Source organism: Trichechus manatus, unplaced genomic scaffold, assembly GCF_000243295.1.
Source record: "Trichechus manatus latirostris isolate Lorelei unplaced genomic scaffold, TriManLat1.0 scaffold00038, whole genome shotgun sequence".
NCBI lineage: Eukaryota > Metazoa > Chordata > Mammalia > Sirenia > Trichechidae > Trichechus > Trichechus manatus.
In genome coordinates, this window is record NW_004443974.1 from 14,797,647 (window position 1) to 14,815,888 (window position 18,242).

Below are 18,242 nucleotides of genomic sequence, written 5' to 3' on the forward strand. Positions count from 1 at the left end.
CGCAGGGGGCTGATGCTCCTCTCATGCTCTCCTTTCTGCCCTCCCTGGGCTGATTGGGCCTCTCTGTTTCTGCTCCCCAGGCTAACATTGGCCAGAAGGAAGACTTCGAGGAAGCCAGGAAGAAGGCGCTGAAGCTTGGAGCCAAAAAGGTACCAAGTGGGATGCAGGATTTGGGGTTGAAAGTGGGGTTGTGACACGGTGGAGGCAGCAGTGCACGCACTGACCCAGAGCTCCTTGCCCCTGCACTCCTTCTGATTTGTCCTCTTGCTTCCAAGAGTATGAGATTGCTTCCTTCTGCTCTCAGATGCATGAGGATCATCTTCCTGCCTCCCTCAAGCACCCAGCCACCCACATATCCCAACTCTCCATCCAGCCATCTTTTCTCCACTCATCCAGCCATCCACCTGCCCATCTCCCTTTTATCTTTCTGTCCACACATCCATTCCTCCTTCCATCCACCCATCCATCTATCCATCCACTTGTCCATCCTTCTTTTATTTTTATTTTGAAATAATTATAGACTCACAGGAATTTGCAAAATTATTACTAAGATGGGGAAAGGGGGGAATGGGGTACAACTGTTTAACGGGTATGAGCTTTCCTTCTGGAGTGATGAAACATTTTGGAACCAGACAGAGGTGATGATTACACAACACGGTGAACGTACAAAATGCAGCTGTGTTGTTCACTTTAAAATGGTTAATTTTATGTTATGTGAATTTCACCTCAATAAAAAAAAAAGATACAGAGTTCCATGATCCCTTTGTTGTTGTTAGGTGCTGTCAAGTCGATTTTGACTCATAGTGACCCCATGTGACAGAGTAGAACTGTCCCATAAGTTTTCTAGGCCATAATCTTTATGGGAGCAGATCACCACTGGGTGGGTTTGAACTGCCAACCTTTCAGTTCATAGCTGAGCGCTTAACCATTGTACCACCAGGGCTCCTGTGACCCCCCGTTAGACTCTTAAGAAATTATTGAGAACCCCCGGAGCTTTTGTGGATTATATCTATTGATATTTATCACATTATAGATAAAAGCTGACATTAAAAAAAAATTACTTCATTTAAAAAAGAACAGTAACAACATTACGTGTTAACATAAGTTATACATTTACTTATTAAAAATAATATTTTCCCAAACAAAAAATTTTAGTAAGAATGTCATTGGTTTACATTTTTGCAAATTTCTTTTAATGACTGGCTTAACAGAAGATAACTGGATTCTTGTAGCCATTTCGGCACTCAACCTAACATGCATTGTTTTGGTTGAAGTTTATGAAGAAAATCTGGCCTCACAGATGTATCGTTGGAAAAGAGAGAAGGATTTTAATAGCCTTTTTCAGAGAATTAGGGACATTCTTTGATATGGCACCAAAATTCAACAAGTGGTAGTTTCTTAAAGATTAGTGTAACATGGAATCCGAAACTGTGTCAGTCCACTTTTTGTACTCGGTTGCATTAAAATCCACTGGTCCATCTTGCACTTTGAATGGATCTTTTACTAGTGCCTAATTGTGTCACATTACGCATTGGTCATTTGGAAAACATTGTTTCACTGAGTTAAGCAGATCTTCCAAGTGTGGACACATTTCATTATACAAAATTAAAATATCACATTTGTTAACATCACCACTACTCATATCAGAGGTATCAGGAAGCTGTCAAATTCACTGAGGTGGATAAGAGCTTTCTAATCTAATGTTTGCTTGAAAGCTTGAGTTTTATCATTAGCAACAAACACTCTCAGTTTTCCTTGAGGTGACAGGCTCACTTCATTCATTTTTGTGAAAATGTCTACCAAAAACCCAAGTCTGAACGACCATATTTTGTCTGTTAGTTCTTTCAAGTTGTTCTTTCAATGTTCCACGAAAAAAGTGGCTAGTTCAGCTTGCAACTCAAACATGGCACACTGCTTTTCCTTCATTGCTTTGGTATGAGCAAAAGTGCTTTGTATGTACTTCACATTTTGTCCTCAAGGGCTGAGATTTAGTAAAAATAATTGTTTTTATTGCTTCATCAAGGTCACTCATAAGTGAAATCGGCACTGTGAGATCGCGGCATGAGGAATGCAATGGTTATGAGCACTGTTTGGTGCCTCTGCCTCCGTTCGTGCTGAGCCAGGCGTTTTACCCATCATTGCTTTTTCAACATCAGTGCAAATGTCAACATAGTGAAAAGGCAAATAACATCTTAGTATCATTATAAAAGCTTTTTGACTCAGAGTCTTCCTGAAAGGATTTGGGTACTCCTGGGGGGTCTACAGACCACATTTTGAGAACTGCTCCTCTAAATCAGGGTTTCTCAACCTTGGTACTGTTGACAAGTGGCCAGCTGTCCTGTGCATTGCAGGCTGTTTAGCTGCATCCTTGTCCTTTACATACTAAATGCCAGAACATCCCCCAACACTGCTAGCTGTGACAGCCAAAAATATCTCAGACATTGCCAAATGCCCCCTGGGTGACAGAATCTCCCCTGGTTGAGAATCACTGCTTAGATTGCAAGTAAGTTTCATCTCGTGTCCAGAATCCTGTGTTGGGAGGGATTTAGGAAGCACAATCAGTTTCAGCTGGATGGTGCATCAAGATTGATTAGCAATGCCTGCCATGATTGCAGGAGGGAAAGGATCAGTACGGTATGCTGGGATTAATTAGTGATGTCTACTGCAGATGTAGAAGGAGAACAGTCTGCCATGATCAACTAGCAGATTAGTTACGTCTGCCATAGATGCAGGCCATTTGAGACCCTGGGGCTCTGTATTCTGATTGGGTCCCCAGTCCTTGCCGAGGCTCCTTCTCATGGGCTCCTCTCCCCATAGGTGTACATTGAGGATGTCAGCGAAGAGTTTGTGGAGGAATTCATCTGGCCTGCTATCCAGTCTGGCGCATTGTATGAGGACCGCTACCTCCTGGGCACCTCTCTTGCTAGGCCCTGCATTGCCCGCAAACAAGTGGAAATTGCCCAGCGGGAGGGAGCCAAGTATGTGTCTCATGGTGCCACAGGAAAGGTAAGGCAAAAGATCTATGGCGCTCGGGAGAGGTGGGCAGAGGGAGAAGAAGGCAGCTTTGCCCACAGCAGAGGGGCCCACAAAAGACACAATGAAAACGATGAGTAATCTTCGAGCAGTTTCAGGCTTTGCGTCCAGAATAGAGTCAGATGCTCAGACTGGCCATTGTTAAAATCCAAATAAGAGTAATAGTCACAGCTAATTACTGAGCAGTGGCTGTGGGAGAAGCAGCAGGGGTCAGGACTGAGCCATGAGGTTTGACCTCATCCTGGGAGCAATTGACTAGGATCAAGGGAGGGTTTCAGGCCAGAAGTGGGTGGCCGGGGACTCCCCCAGCAGGATGCTTGGGAATTGTTCTGAACTGCAGTTGGCTTCTGTGGAAGAAGGAACTGGTAAGCTTTTCTCACAGACTGTGGCCCTATTTTTCATTAACATACCAGTAGTGAGCACATTTTGAGCAGGATAATAGAAAACCAGACGAGGAGAGGTTGACAGATCGGGCTGGTCAGGGCATGTGAGTGCTGCCTCTCACTTCAGGGCGTCGGTAGAAGTGCAGGAGAGCCCAGAGGTTGAGGAGTTGGGCCCCGGAGGCTCTCAGAGCTGGGTTCAAATTCTGCCTCCACCACTTTCATGCTGCCTGACTTTGGCAAGTGACTTCACCTTCATGAGTCTCTATTTTCTTGTCTGTAAAATGGGGATGAAGTACAACCTCGTTCATAGGTCATTAGAGCAATGGGTAGGATAATTCCAATAAAATGCTCAGCAGAGGCCTGGCACATAGTGAATGCTCCATGGAAGGGAACTGCCTTCATCATATGACAGTCACTTGTTCTGGGAGCTCCAGCAGGCAGAGGAAAGTCAATGGGAGGCAAATGTCAGAGCAGAACGAAGAAGCTCCCAAGCCATCTCATCTGCCTATGATGGAATGAATGGGCCGGTGAGCTCCCCATTCCAGGAGGCATTCAAGCTGAGGCCAGGGATCCATTCGGGAAGGGCTTCCTGCCTGCAGAAAGTTGCTCTTTATTGTACCATCAGAGCTGAGGATGGGCGGCATTCAGGGCCGATGGAACGAGTGTATGGGTGTATGGGTGGGTCTGGCCCTGGCTTGGGTAGCTCCTGGGCTCCAAGGTGAAATTCCACCGCTCCCAATCCCCCCCACCCCGCCCCACCTCCATCCATGTGCAGCTGGGAGCGGCCATCAACAGTTGTGTGTGCTATTCCTCCAAGTGGCCACCAGAGGGTACCAGAGACTCAGATTTGAGGCCGGCCAGGCTGCCGCCCCCAGAGGAAGCGGCTGGAGGAGGAGGCGGCTGCGGTGGTGGCCACCACCCAGGGTCCTCTTTTCCACATTCCGGCCCTGCAGGTCTTTGGTTCTGAGAGGAACACCCTTTGCGAGGCATTCTGTGGCTGCTTGGGGCTTGGGGCATCCCTGCAGTTCACACTCAGAGGCCACAAGAGGGACCGTTAGGCTTGGAAACATCGGCTTGGGGGCCTCCAAGACCAGTGGTGGGAAGGTCACAGGGGATGGGGAGCAGAGTTCTACCCTGGTTCTGCCGTCTGTTTTCTCTGCAAGGCGTATTCCAGTGCCTCAGTTTTCCCTTCTTTACAGTCCTTAGGAAAGCCGCTAGCAGACCCTGCAGAACTTTCTGCAAGGGGGTCACAGTGATGGTGAGAATGCTCCCCATTGCTGGGGGTGAAACAGGTGGGTGACTCCCCTACATCCACAGAGGAGACTCATCGTGGCCTCTGGGAGGGTGCCAGCCCTCAGATTCTGGCCCCTGAGTCAGGCGGTGGAGGGAACCAGGGCCCAAGGGTCCCTGTGCCAGGCACACAGACATTGCCCTCATTCATCTATTCATTGATGGGGCACTGGCTCTCCTCCAGGCACTGGCCCTTATAGGACAGGCTTGGTGGAGGACCTTGGAAATTGCGGGGTTGGGGGGCTCACCCAGCAGGGGGTCAGGGAGTGGGGGGATGCTGAAACAGTCAGGAAGAGCAAGAGTTTGCCAGTGGAGCCAAGTCCAGAAGAGGTATTCCAGCCTGCAGGAACAGCCTGTGCAAAGGCCTGAAGGCAACAGGCACCTCCCTCCGAGGCAGCCCCCAGTCCAGGCAGCACTTGGAGCAGAGAGCACTGCTCACCGCACTATGACCCTGAAACCTCCCCACACAGAAGGATGCATAGAAACTGGGGGGGCTCTTCCAGGGCCTCTGCTCTCCTCCCAGATTTGGAAGAAGGACCTAGAAATTTGAGCCTGAGGCTCTGGCGGGGTGTGGGGTAGCAGGAGTTTTGTAAATGGCACCATCTGTATGGCTATCCCAGGAGCAGATGGGAGACCCCCCTCCCACCCCTCCAATCCCAGTGGGTGCTGCACTGCACTTACACACGTCTGTATCTGTGTCAACATGTGGACACATGTGTGAGACACTGCATCACCCCTCCCCACCCAAGTTTCCAGAGGGGCTTCCCCTGGTGCTGGGCATGCTGGGGCTGGGGAGAGGAAGGACTAGATAGGGCCCTTGACTCCCGTCTGGGGCAGAGTTTGAACCAAAGAGGCCTGTTTGCTTGGCTTCTTTGAGGGTCTCTGAATCCCGAACAGATGGGTATCCCCATGGCGGGGCTTGAGGAGGCACAAGGCGCTTTTGTGTTGGGGAAACGTGAAGCCGTAGGGGGAGGAGGTAGGGAAGGAGACTTTAGGGGAAAAAATAGCCAGGATATGCAACATTTGACTATGAGCTTTACAAATCTAAAATGAGGCTGCTGTTTATTATAGCAGCTATTGCAGCAGGAACTGCCCCTGAGTCATTGCTTCCTGCCTCAGTTTCCCCATCGCTAAAATGGGGATGATAATAAAACAAGCCTCATGAAGCTGCTGTAAGGATTCAATGAATTGGTTATGCACAGAGCTCAGACCACTTACATGAGTGTGGGCTCTTGGGATGGTCCTGTTGTCTGATGGCTGTGTGACCCTGAGCAAGTGACTTCACCTCTTTGAGCCTCACTTTCCTCATCTGTAAAACAGGGTTAAAAAATCCTCCTGGCCTCAGGTAACTCTCCCATGTGACAGTGCATAGTAGGTGCTCACTGAAAGGACTGGATGGGGGTGAGTGGGGATGGCTGGTCTTGAGCAGCTCGTGGCCCCAGAGCTGCCAGCGGAGCAGCCCAACCCCACAGCTCCTGGCTCCGCGGAGAGGGGCTGAGACCTGTATTTCTGCATTGCCTGACAAGACTCTGGAAAATAACATGTTATTCCTGCCGCTGCCTCGCTGTGCCTGCGCAGTTTTCACAGTAGGGAAAAGGTTCCTCTGTTATTTCTGCAGCGCTTAAGTCTCCCTCCAGGCGCCAAGTGGATGGGGAGCAGGCAGGACACTGGCCGCCATTTTCACTCCAGGGACTGAGCGGGGCTGGCTGGAGCTGGTGCTGCTGGCGCTTCTTGGCCCTCCTCCTCCTCCTCTTCCTCCTCTTCCTCCTCCTCCTCCTCCTCCTCCTCCTCCTCTTCAGTGTGGCCAGTGTGTTATAAGCTATGTCTTAGACAATGTTCACATCTCAGTGGGGTATAGAGATTAGTCTTCATTTTACAGCCAAGAACACAGATGCAAAAAGGCAGGGCGGCTTGTATGGGAACAGAGGGGGCTGGGACATGCGGGCTCAGGTCCTGGCTCTGCCTGGCTGTGTGCGCTTGGATCAGTCCTTTTCCCTCTCTGGACCTCAGTTTCCCTGTCTGTGAAGAGAGGAGCTGAGAAGTAAAGGGCCTCAGTGATCACCTGGTTTCACATACGCCCCCCAACCAGCCATTGCATACGTGTGGAAACAGGCTCAGAGAAGCAACAGGAATCCCAGTTTTATAGGTGTGGTGGTGGTGTAGGGTGTGGTTTCAGCATCATGGGGCTCATGCCCTGAAGTGAGCTTGTCCTCTAGGCTGGAGTGGGGTGTGGCCAATCCTAGCAGGTGGGTGCTGAGGGGTGTGGGCTGCCTGGAGAAGGGGCAGAGCTGGGCCCCTTCTTACACTTGGAGTCTCGGAGATGCCCAGACATCCAGCCCCTGGGAAAAATGGGTGTGTGTGTATGTCCCCTGCACACTCTCACATCACACCTACGTACTTTCTGAACTTGTGCACATACATGAAAGCACATGCATACCTTATATCCCAACATGTTCCCAGACATGCACACCCCTACAAGTGCACACGCTACACTCTGCCATGTGTTTACACACGTACCCTCCTCTACCCCAACATGTTCCCAGACACGCACACCTCTACATCCCCCTATATGTCCACACAAGCCCACCTATACACCTTGCCACAGGTCCACACATGCACGCTCGCACACAACATTCACCACCAAGATACACACAGCTTGGCACACATGCTGGGCATGTAGGCATGCAGTCCTGCACACATGGCTTGGCTCTATACACAGAAAGTCCTGGGTTCAAGTCATTCAAGTCCTGACTGCACCTGTGGGATAGAACCTGATTACTCAGCCCCTCCAACAAAGCCCTGCTGCCTCGTCTGTATAACAGGCTAATAATAGAACCCACCTCAGAAGGTTGTGAGGTTGAATGAGAGACACATGTGAAGTATCTAGGGGCCTACCTTGAGCAGCCCTCAATATGCTGTTTGTGGTCACCTGTGTGCACACCCCTTACCCCCAGCTCCCTCCCGTTCCATGGCTCCTGACAGTCCTCTGTTCTGTGTTTCAGGGGAACGATCAGGTCCGGTTTGAACTCACTTGCTACTCACTGGCCCCCCAGATTAAGGTAAGATGTTGCTCTTCCCCTTACGGGGTGGGTGCTGGGGGCTGAGACCTTGGGGGTGGGGGCATAAGGCTCTAGGAGGTTCCACAAGACAGGGACAGTGTGCACCTGAATCTTCTCCCATGGTAGGCAATACCCATCAGACTAGATTCGAGAACACCTGGGAGGATCTTTTCTAGGGAGGCTGCCTTGACTCACCCCGGCCTCGAGAAGCAGCGTCTTCTCCCTGGCCCTTCGTTTTTCCCAGAGGTGGCTGTCCAGGTGTCTGTGTAGCCCTGAGCACTGAACAGTAGGAGGCCATTGCTGCCCTTCAACAGTGTCCTTGACTTCCCCAGATCCGGCCACCTGGGTGCAGGCCAGAAAAGTTCCTGGACATGGTCAGGCTGATTTCTGGGCTGCTCATACCCTTTCCACCCCCTCTGTGGGCTGCTAATGCCCTGGTTCCTTCCTGGCTGCCTGTGCCCTTACCCCTAGCATCCCTGACCCTTTCCTGAGATTGGAATAACCAGGATTTCAGGGAATCAACTGCCCTTGCCCATAGCATGCCCTCCAGGAGTGAGAGTCCATGTCTAGACTATCCAGCTGGCAACTACTCCCCTCTGCCCCTACAGGCCTGGGTCTGGGTCCATCCATCCAGCCATACATACATTCATCTATCCATCTACCCGTCCATCTGTCTATCCACCCATTCATCCATCCACCCACCGAACTGCCCATCCATCCACCCTCCCACCTACCTATTCATTCCCCCACCACACATTCATCCACAACCCACCCACCCATTCATCCATCCACCCACCCAACTACCCATCCATCTGTCCATCCATCCACCCACCCACCCACCGATTCATTCACCCCCCCACCCATTCATCCTCCACCCACCCACCCACCTACACATCCATCCACCCACCTACCCATCCATCCATCCATCCATCCATTATTCACTGGGTGCCTAGTGCCAGGCTCCAGGGGTACAGCCAACAAGGCTGGGGCTCCTGGTCCAGAGCAGCACTGAGCAATAGAAACAGAGCACATGCCACAAATGTAAGCCCCATGTGTAATTTAACATTTTCTGCTAGCTACATTAAAAAATGTATATATGAAAAAGAAACAAGCAACATTAATTTTAATAATATATTTCATTTAACCCAATATATCCAAAATATCATTCCACATGTAATCAATGTAAAACAATTATTGATGAAATGTTTTACATTCTTGTTTTTGCACTAAGTCTTGGGAATTCGGTGTGGGTTTGACACTTGCAGCACATCCCAGCCAGGACTCACTGCATTTCACGGACTCAGTGGCCGCACTGGCTCACGGTCGCCATGTTGGACACGTAGGCCTGGAGCATGAGCTCCTCTGAGGCACAGCAGGCCACTTTGGGAGAAAGCTAAGGAAGATTTGCCCCCTCCCAAGCACCCCAAGGGGCTCTAAGAAGTTTAATTTTTTTCTTTTAAATGAACCGTCTTTCTCTGCCCCTTTAACCAGCCAGCAGCTGTTGGGGGAGGGGAGTGGCCTGGAGGTGAGCAGTAATGAGCTCTAATGAGCTATTTTGACCCCAAACGCCAGGCTGCTAAGAAGCCCTGGACAGTAGCTGCTTGTTGACTTGCTGGAGGCGGGCATCAAGGGCCCTTCCCCCCAGTTCCCACAGCAGCTTGGGGGGCCAGAGTGTCCGATTTCTGGGCCTTTGTCTGAGGAGGCCAAGCTCAGGGGCTGGGACGGGGCTGGTGCTGGTTCCCAGTGTGTGGAGCCTGGTCCAGGGGCTGCCCATTCTCGGGCTGGGGGGCGGTGCAGAGGATAGTAACAGGCCCCTCTACTCTATCACCCTAGCCACGGCCCTGGTCAGCTCCACAGCCCAGAAATCAAACCAGCTTCTCCATTTAGATGGCACCCCCTCCCCATCTGAAGTTGTTGCTGGCAGAGGAAGGGGCTTGGTGAGCCCGCTGAGAAGGAAGGGACTGTCCTTCTCATGGACCTGTCCCTGACCCTCTCAGGCCAGTGAGGCCCACATGGAATGAGGCTGGTCTCCCTCAGGGCTTGGACTCCCCCTACCCCACCTCCTTTCCCTCCACTACTCAGAGCAGTGTGGGGTACAAGAAAGAAGGGAGCAAGAAGAGAAGTGAGGGGGGCATATGTGGTCTCTGGGCCCCACCGTCCAGGAGCAGGGCCAGGCTGGGAGACAGCAGCTCCCTGGACCCTTTCTTGAGTCCCAGCAGTGGAGGAGTCTTGGCCCTTTGGCAGAGGGCACTGGGAAGGACCTTGAGGCCTATTGAGTTCAAACCCTCACATCCCAGTTGGGGAGACTGAGGTGCAGAGGGCAGAGACCCACTTGAGGACACCACCTGCCATTCTGCCATGAAGCTGGAGGATGACCTCTCTACAGCCATCCCCCAGCTGTTCCCCTCCTCTGTCTAATGCCCCACCCCCACGGGCTGCATCATCTCTGGGGACACAGCAGGAGACCCCCAGTGACTACTGGAGGTTTGGGCCCCTTCCCAGAGGGCAGCTCTGCAGCCAAAGGCCTAGAGAAGCCAGCAGCTGGGCCTCCCAGTCCTGACTTCTTGCCCTGTGCCCAGGTTATTGCCCCCTGGAGGATGCCGGAGTTCTACAACCGGTTCAAGGGCCGCAATGATCTGATGGAGTATGCAAAGGTATGGCTGAGTCTACACCATCGCCCCGCCCTGGCCTACTGCCCTCTCCACTCTCCTCCCTGCTCAGGGGCTGTCTGGCCACAGCACTAGGTCCAGGATGGATCCCCATGTGACGGCAGATTGAACCTCTGTCCCGACCACCCCTATGGCACCTGTTGTCCCCTGGGCAAGTCCCCTAGAGGTGTGGTCATCAGCCTGGTCCTTTGCCTGGGCTGGGCGTCTCCAAGGAAAGTCCCCAGCCTATTGAACCAGAGGGTGCTGGGCTCACCCTCCCTCCCGTTCCCGAGGAAACGGAGGCCGGAGCCCTGCTCCCCACCTCTGCAGTGTGTGTCACTGGGAGGACGGCTGGCGGGTGTGAGTGAGAGGCCGTTCTCTGCACAGGACCTCAATTACCTGGTAGCGAGTTGTCCCCAGCACTCTCCCAGGAACAGGTAGGCACTCTGAGGGGCAGTGGAAGACAAAGGCTTTTGTCGCAGCAGCCTTTTGAAGTACAAGTTGCAATAAAACATATTGGAAGTTTTGCATCAAGATCCTTAGCCGCTCTTCAGGGTACCTTTCTTTTTAGCGACTCGATGGCAGCTCTTGACAAACAGCCTCAATCAATCAGACAGGGAAAAAGCAACTCGGTGCACACACCAGAAAATTGCTCAGGTTTTTAAATAGCAGTCACCAGGGCTGGCTGTGAGCTCTCACCACAGCCAAGGTGCCGCGTCGTAGGGGACGTGGCGGGGACGCTGCGGGGACGCAGCCCTGCCTTCGCTGCCAGCATCCCATTAAGACCTGGAGAGCCGGGAGGAAAGATCTTCTCTACCATCTGTTGTTTTATTATTAAGAGGGGAGTTTACAAGAGCAAGCCCATATGTTGCCAAACAAATTGTCAAATAGCGGAGCTATTAAGAGAGCTGAGGTTGGCGAGGGTTTTTTTTTTTTTTTGTCCCCCTCTTCTCCTTGATGATACAGAATATGAAACATGTATCATCTTTAAGAATAGAGTTGAAATCCTTGCCCCACCTACATGCTCATGCCCTGAGTCATGGTTAAAGGCAGGGACTCAAAAAACCAAAAAAACCAAACCACTGCTTTGATTCAATTCTGATTCATAGCGACCCCATAGGGTTTCCGAGGCTGTAAATCTCTACGGAAGCAGACTGCCACATCTTTTTTCCACGGAGCCACTGGTGGTTTCGAACCGCCAGCCTTTTGGTCAGCAGTCAATCGCTTTAACCACTGTGCCACCAGGGGACAGGGTTGACTAATATGTTGCTCTTCATCACTGTTAAGTTCCCCCCACCAGAATAAAAAAAAAAAAAAGCGGTTCCTGATCTTCCCTGCACGGATGAATTTCGGGAATGTTGTCTCCATCCATCCCAGGTTTGGAGAAAGGCACTTAGCTCAGCTTCTATCCCAAATAACCTTTTGAACAGGAAAGTTTGACAGGGAGTCTCGTTCTCTCAACCTCTCTCTCTCTCTCTCTGAGCTCTGGGGAATGTGAATATACTCTAGAAAGGAGGCTGTGTTTCTGCACCCAGCAAATGACCAGCATAACTGAGCAGAGGTGAGGCTTTGTCCAAATTCAGAGCCAGCTAGGTCTGAGCCAGTTGAGACAAACATCAACGGGGCTTTAAAAATCTCTGCTTTCACAACCTGTAAGTAACCCAGACCAAGAGGTACTGCATTAAACTCATAAAAAACATACATTTGCTTTACTTTCCATCTCCCCCCAAACCCGTTATACAAGGAAAAATACTCAGAAGCAGCCCATCGTTATCACTGTCATCACAGTCAATTTAAAAACAAAAACAAAAAAAACAACAGTACAAAGTGGGAACTGACAAGCAGGTGGGGTCTTGTGTTTACATCCCAGAGATGGTTTTATTTTCTGTCCTCAATTACAATGAGAGTTTGCAGAGAGGAGCTCAGGGGTTGGGAAACAAAAATCTCTTTGGTCTGGGGATTGTTACTATTATTGGCATTTGCGTGTTGCCCTGCTGAGGAGGGGCTGCCTGTCCTGTTCTCTGCTTCTTTCCTTCCCTCCCTTTCTCCTTGTCTTGCTCCTTGGTGGATGCCCTTTGGAAGAGACAGGGCGAGGGTGTTTTCACACACACACACACACACACACACACACACACATACACACACACACACACACACACAAAAGCCCCAGGGAACCCTGGCAACTGTTGTTCTCAGCCCCCCAGCTGCTGAGCGAGCTGTGAGGACAGAAGGTTCTGCAGGTGACATTGGCCCCACCTTGCACAGCGCCCTCTTTCGCACCACTAGCAAACTGCCTAGAGACAGCAGGGGGCAAGGGTGTGGGCTTTACTCTGGGCAATTTCTTGTCCCCACAAGGGCCCCCAACATGGGGCAGCCTCTGAGTGTGGTGTTGTTGTTTGCCTGTGTAGTTTACATTAAGAGTACGCACATTCTGGGTAATTGTCGGCTGTTTTTGTTTGTTTTTTAAGTGAGTCTCCTGCTAAAGCTTAAAAAAAAAAAACACTTCAAGAGTTTTAGCATAATTTATTTTGAAATTTTAAAGTGGCAATGAAGGGAACACAGCAACTCCTGAAGGAAGCCTCTAGAATCTGAGAGTGGAGGCAAATGAGAGCCTCATCAGGAGAGGAGTAGCTGGGCTGAGGCCAGTGGAGGCTGCTGGGGTTGGGGGCTGGTGTGGTCGTGGGTCCAATGGGGCTGAAAGGGGACTTGGTTTAAAGGTCTCCAGCTGGGCCAATTCACTACTTGTTGTCCCATTAAGGAGTCCCTGGGTGGTGTAAATGGTTAAGCACCCTGCTACTAACCAAAAGGTTGGCAGTTCAAATACACTCAGAGATACCTCAGAAGAAAGGCCTGGAGATCTGCTTCTGAAAGGTCACAGCCATGAAACCCCTGTGGAGAGCAGCTCTACTCTGCATACATGAGCTTGCTATATGAACTGGAATCAACTCAACAGGAACTGGTTTTTGTCCTGTTGAACACAGGGAGGAGAGAGCTCAAGTGAGTTTTGTAAGGGGACTCCAGTCCCGGCGGAAACCGTCACACGTGAGCTTGATTTCCATCAGGTGTTAATGAGGGTGGCAACCACCCTCATCTTTCCCCCAAAAGCTGAGTACGATGAGTCTTCAGAGTGATTGCCAACAGCCTTTGGAGCCCAGGGGCCTTTAACAGTGGTTTGGATCATCTGGGAGGCAAAACAATCAGAACCAAGTATGACGAAGATGGGGGGATCCTTCTGGGCTGTTTCCTTTGTAGGGTCTGAAGAGTGGTGTGCGTGGCTATTGTGCTAGGCCAGGAAGTACCTGGCCGCAGACAGTAAGCAAGTGCTGTGAGCTAGACGCTCTCACGGGCATTCATTCTTTCACCGGGGAAACCTTAAGCACCCCTGTGGGTTCTGGTGGCAGGTGCTTTGGTTCCCATCCTGGCTCCACTGGTGGGAGTTTGGTCCATTCCAGCCCCTGTTCACAGGGTTGTGGTGAGGATCATTGAGCTGGAGCTGGGAAGTGTAGACTCATAGATTCTTCTGGAGGAAACTTTGAGGTCAGCCATCCACCCCACAACATCTCAGACAAATGGTCTTGCAGTTTCTGTGTGACTACATTCAGGGATGAGGCCTTTACTCCCTCACCATGCAGCCAAGTGGGAGGGGGAGGAGCCCAAGAGGTGGTCCAGGGTCTTGCCTGAATGGGACCAGAGTTTGGGGCTGTCTTCAGCCTTGAGTGGGGGTTGGGGGAAAGCAGCTGGGCCTGACCCTCATGTCTACTTCAAGCTGCCTCAGGCCTGCCTTCTGTTGACTCTTGCCTGCAGCAACACGGAATCCCCATCCCGGTCACCCCCAAGAACCCGTGGAGCATGGACGAGAACCTTATGCACATCAGGTAAGATGCTCCACCCACCCATCCATCCTCTGCTTGCTCAGCAGAACCAACTTTGGTGAGCACCTGCCTGAATGCTGTGCTGGCACCAGGATGTGATCGTGACCCCGACACACCAGTCCCTGCCCTTGTGGAATCTTGAAGAAGACAGACATGGGACCACCACTCACCCAGTTCAGTCATTGCTGTCATTGCAGTTCCCCTGAGTGCCGTGGGGGGTGATGCTGTGTGCTAGGAGGAAGACAATGGAGACCTCGCCTTGTGGCGGTGGGGTTTCAGGGAGGACTTCTCTGAGGAAGTAGCATTTGAGCTAAAATCTCAAGGATGCAGAGAGACCAGCCAGGTTGCAGGGAAGAGCCTTCAAGGCAAAAGGAACAGCATGTGTGAAGGTCTCACGGCCTTATGGGTACCTGAGAGCAGAGCCCCGGCCCCCCAGCCCCAGGGTTGGAGCCCTTGCACTGTGCCCCAGAAGACTGCGGGAAATGCCTTGACCTCTTACTTGCAACCCACAACTCCCATGGCCAACTAGGGTGGGCCCAGAATGTTCTAAGCAGGGTTGGTAGTGGTCTCTTTGGCAGAGAGAAAAGGGCAGCACAATTAGGGGTGTAGGGGGGGCACAGTTCTGTCCCTCCCCTATTGACTCCCTATTTTTCTTGTCCCTCTACCCCCCGCAGCTATGAGGCTGGAATCCTGGAGAACCCCAAGGTAATCCCCCATCCTCCACACTGGCAGTCTTTGGTGGTAGCCCTGCTGCCCATGCTGACTGATGCATTTGTAGCCTAATTTGAAACTTCACGGGGGAGGGGGCGCATGGGGCTGGGGCCAAGCCCTGCCTGTGTTCCCCATCCCTCCCCACCCGGCCCCCCTTTGCCTGCCCTCTCAACACTGTGTTTTAAGACCCCCTCCCTCCTGTTCTTTTTCTAATTGCCGTTGGAATGAATAGGGAAGGAAATATTTCAGGGCAGCATAGAGGGAGAGAGTGTCATTGTCAGACAATAAAGAAGCAATTAGGCAGATGAGACACTTGTGGGAGGCGCCCAGCCTGTGCCCACCAGCTCTCGGCCCGCTGCCGCGATTATAATGGGGGGTGGCACAGATTAGAGCCTCAGGACCCATTTGTCTGGGTCCCTGCCCCACGCCCGCGGCAGCCTGCCCTGAGCCCCTCATCCGAGCCAGGCCCTGTTTGAAGTTTAGGGTTTCTCTCCCCGGGGGGTTTCTCTTTGTATCTCCCCCTGCCCACCATGGGAGGTGGGGTGGGGGAAGCAGGGCGAAATCTGTCATGGGAAGAGAGAAATCTCTTTGTCCCTGAGGGAATGTGACTCGGTTCCCTGGCTCAGCCCCACATCCCTGATGGCTGGTTTGGGGGCTGAGGGGCTGCTTGTCTGATGTTAGGGAAGAAGTGTGCTGGGGAGGGGGCTCAGGCAGCTGGGCCTGGGACACCAAGAGGCCAGCTGGAAGGGAGGAGAGGATGCTGGGTGGTTTGGGTGGGGGCAGGGAGAATTCTCCTGACTGTGTGAGCATCCTCATTTTGGGGTGCAAAAATGGGACCCAGAGAAATGACTCGCCCAGCACACCAGCTGCTCAGCGAGGAAGCAGGGTGGTGCCTGTATCGCCCTGTCACAGGAGTGGTGCTCCTGTCTCGGGGGTTCCCCCACTGCCCACAGCCCAGAGGAGCCAGCTGGCCCCCGCCTCCCTGCCCGCTCACCGGCTCTGCCCAAATATGTCACTCAGGAGAGCCCCGCACCCTTGCCCCCTGGGAGCTGATGGGCCCCACGGGGCTGCTGCCTGCTGGCCACAAGTTTTTCCAGTTCATGCTCTGCTGACCCCACGACACTCAGGCCAGCCACCCCTAATTAGCCAGTCAGTCAGCACCCAGGGGGGTGGGAGGTGGGGTTGACCGGCACAGAGCGACTTGACTTCGTGGCAGGGCATCCTCCTGGCCCCAAACATGCTGGGAAGCCGCATGCTACCTCTCTCCCAGCAGCTGTAGCCCCTCTCCTCACCTGAGAAGAGACACCCCCAAAACAGACCACCTTAGACTGGGGGAGGAAAGCTGAGGCCAGGCCCGACATCATCCCCCGGGCAGTGCCAAGCGGCTGTGGCTTTAAGACACCTGTGTGGCCACCAGCAGGTCCTTTCCTCTCTTGTCTTACGAGGGTGTTGAGTGGATAAGTAAGTGCTAGAGAGTTTGTATTTATTAAGGACTCTGCCGCCCAAACTAGGTTTGAGGCTAGGAAGATGGAGTGGATAGTGGTTAATACTTGGATCCCAGAGACGGGAAACCTGGGTCTGAATCTCAGCCCTGCTTCTTATTGCTGTGCAACCTTGGGCAAGCTACCCAACTTCTCTGATCATCTGCTTCTCCATGCACAAAATGGGAAAACCACAGGACCTCCCTCCTGGGCAATTGAGGCACTCAGTTTATCCCTGGCACAGAGCAAGGCCTCGGTCATGGAGCCTGGGGTCCTACCTGACTCAGGCCAGCTAAAATTCTTTTGGGAGGAAGCGGCTAGGGTCCCCTCAAGGACTGTCTCATCTCCCCAGGGAGAGGCTGTGCTGAGTATGAGTGGAGGGGAAACTCTTCCCTGCTGAGAAGCACCCCAGGTCCAGCCACTCTGGCCCTGGCCTCCCAGCCTACCCTGCTGTTGGGGCAGGTGCTCTGCGCTGGCCTCTAGCTGGCCTAGCCACAGGGGCCCCCCAGGGCTCCGTGTTGGAGGCCAAACCCCAGACCCACCTTGCGCCTCTGCAGCCCACGTTCTCCAATGGCCGGCTTGCGCATCCCGGGAATGAGGAGGTAGCATCCAGGGGCCTGGAGTGCTTGCTCCACGGGGGAGAAGCACCTGCCTGAGCAGCCCTGGCCCCCTCGGGAGGAGCTCAGGGAGACAGAGCGTAAGGGAAACAAGGCCCCCTCCCCCTCTCCAAAAAAAAAGCCCTGAGACCTGCCGAAGGGAGGGCTTGAAGGCAGATGGCTGGGCCATTTTCTGCCTCCATGAGGGCTGATTGAAGGGCAATGAGGCAGCTAATGCGAAGAAAGATAGAAATTTACTTGCTTTAACTTCATACGGCCCACAGTGAAAGAGTTCATTCAGTTGCCGGCCCCTCCATATCTGATGGATGAATAAACCATTTGCAGCATCGATCATGCCTCTACATCATGGTTTAGTTCATGGGCCATTTGCTTCCAATTTCTTCTTCTCGGGCCCTGTTTCATGCTTTCTTTCGCCCTCTCCCCTCACCCCCCAACTCTCTCTCTGTCTTTTTCTTCACTCTCTTCCCTCCCCACGCCCCCCCTCAACCAAAGATGACATTGGAAGTGAGCCCTCCCGCTGGGGTGGATAAATAGATGGCATTGATACTCAGCAACAAACTATTTGTCATTTGAACTGGGCTTTTAGGAGCGAGAGTAAAAAAGAAGGCAGGCGCCCAAGCCACCTTGGAATGCAAAGCAAATGTCAGTTTATTTCTATTTAGTTATTTTATTTAATCGGTGCTGTCAGGTGCCCGCCAGCGTGTTGCAAGCCCCTTGCCAGCTGCTTCCGACTTCCACTGTAGAGTCTGGGGACTTGCCTCTGCCGGAGTTTTCCCACCTCCTTCCAAATGCAAACCTTCTCATTCTCTGACTTTTGTTTTGGGCTCAATTAAGAAGTGTGGCAGGAGAAAGTGACAAGCACAAAATTGAAAACGGATGGGCAGGCACGGAGCAGGTGGAGGTGGGAGAGGTGGGGTTGTCAGACTATCCCACTGAGGGGTCCACTGGAGACCCTTGTTTGAGTTAAGCCTGGGCTGGGGGACTAACAGGAGTACCAGGCAGGCAGGGAAGGCACTGTGGAGTCTTGTCAGCCACCCAGAGGTCCAGCAGTAATCCTAAGCCTCGATCATGTGGCCTTTGACTAAGAATGGGCCCTCTGGCCTGTCTGTGCCCAAGTGTTTGGCAGAGCCCAGAAGGGGTTGGGGAGC

At 52.4% G+C, this 18,242-nt stretch overlaps 1 protein-coding gene across 7 annotated transcripts in view; it reads left to right on the forward strand.

The window, feature by feature from the left end:
* The window catches only part of ASS1 (argininosuccinate synthase 1), a 53,493-nt gene that overhangs the window by 8,093 nt on the left and 27,158 nt on the right, over positions 1-18,242 (forward strand). For all 7 annotated transcript variants that reach the window (XM_023730807.1, XM_023730809.1, XM_023730811.1 and 4 more), the window contains 6 exons: positions 81-149; positions 2,818-3,006; positions 7,709-7,765; positions 10,345-10,419; positions 14,218-14,288; positions 14,960-14,990. In XM_023730807.1, the coding sequence (XP_023586575.1) occupies positions 81-149; positions 2,818-3,006; positions 7,709-7,765; positions 10,345-10,419; positions 14,218-14,288; positions 14,960-14,990 (492 nt within the window). The remainder of the gene's footprint in view (positions 1-80; positions 150-2,817; positions 3,007-7,708; positions 7,766-10,344; positions 10,420-14,217; positions 14,289-14,959; positions 14,991-18,242) is intronic.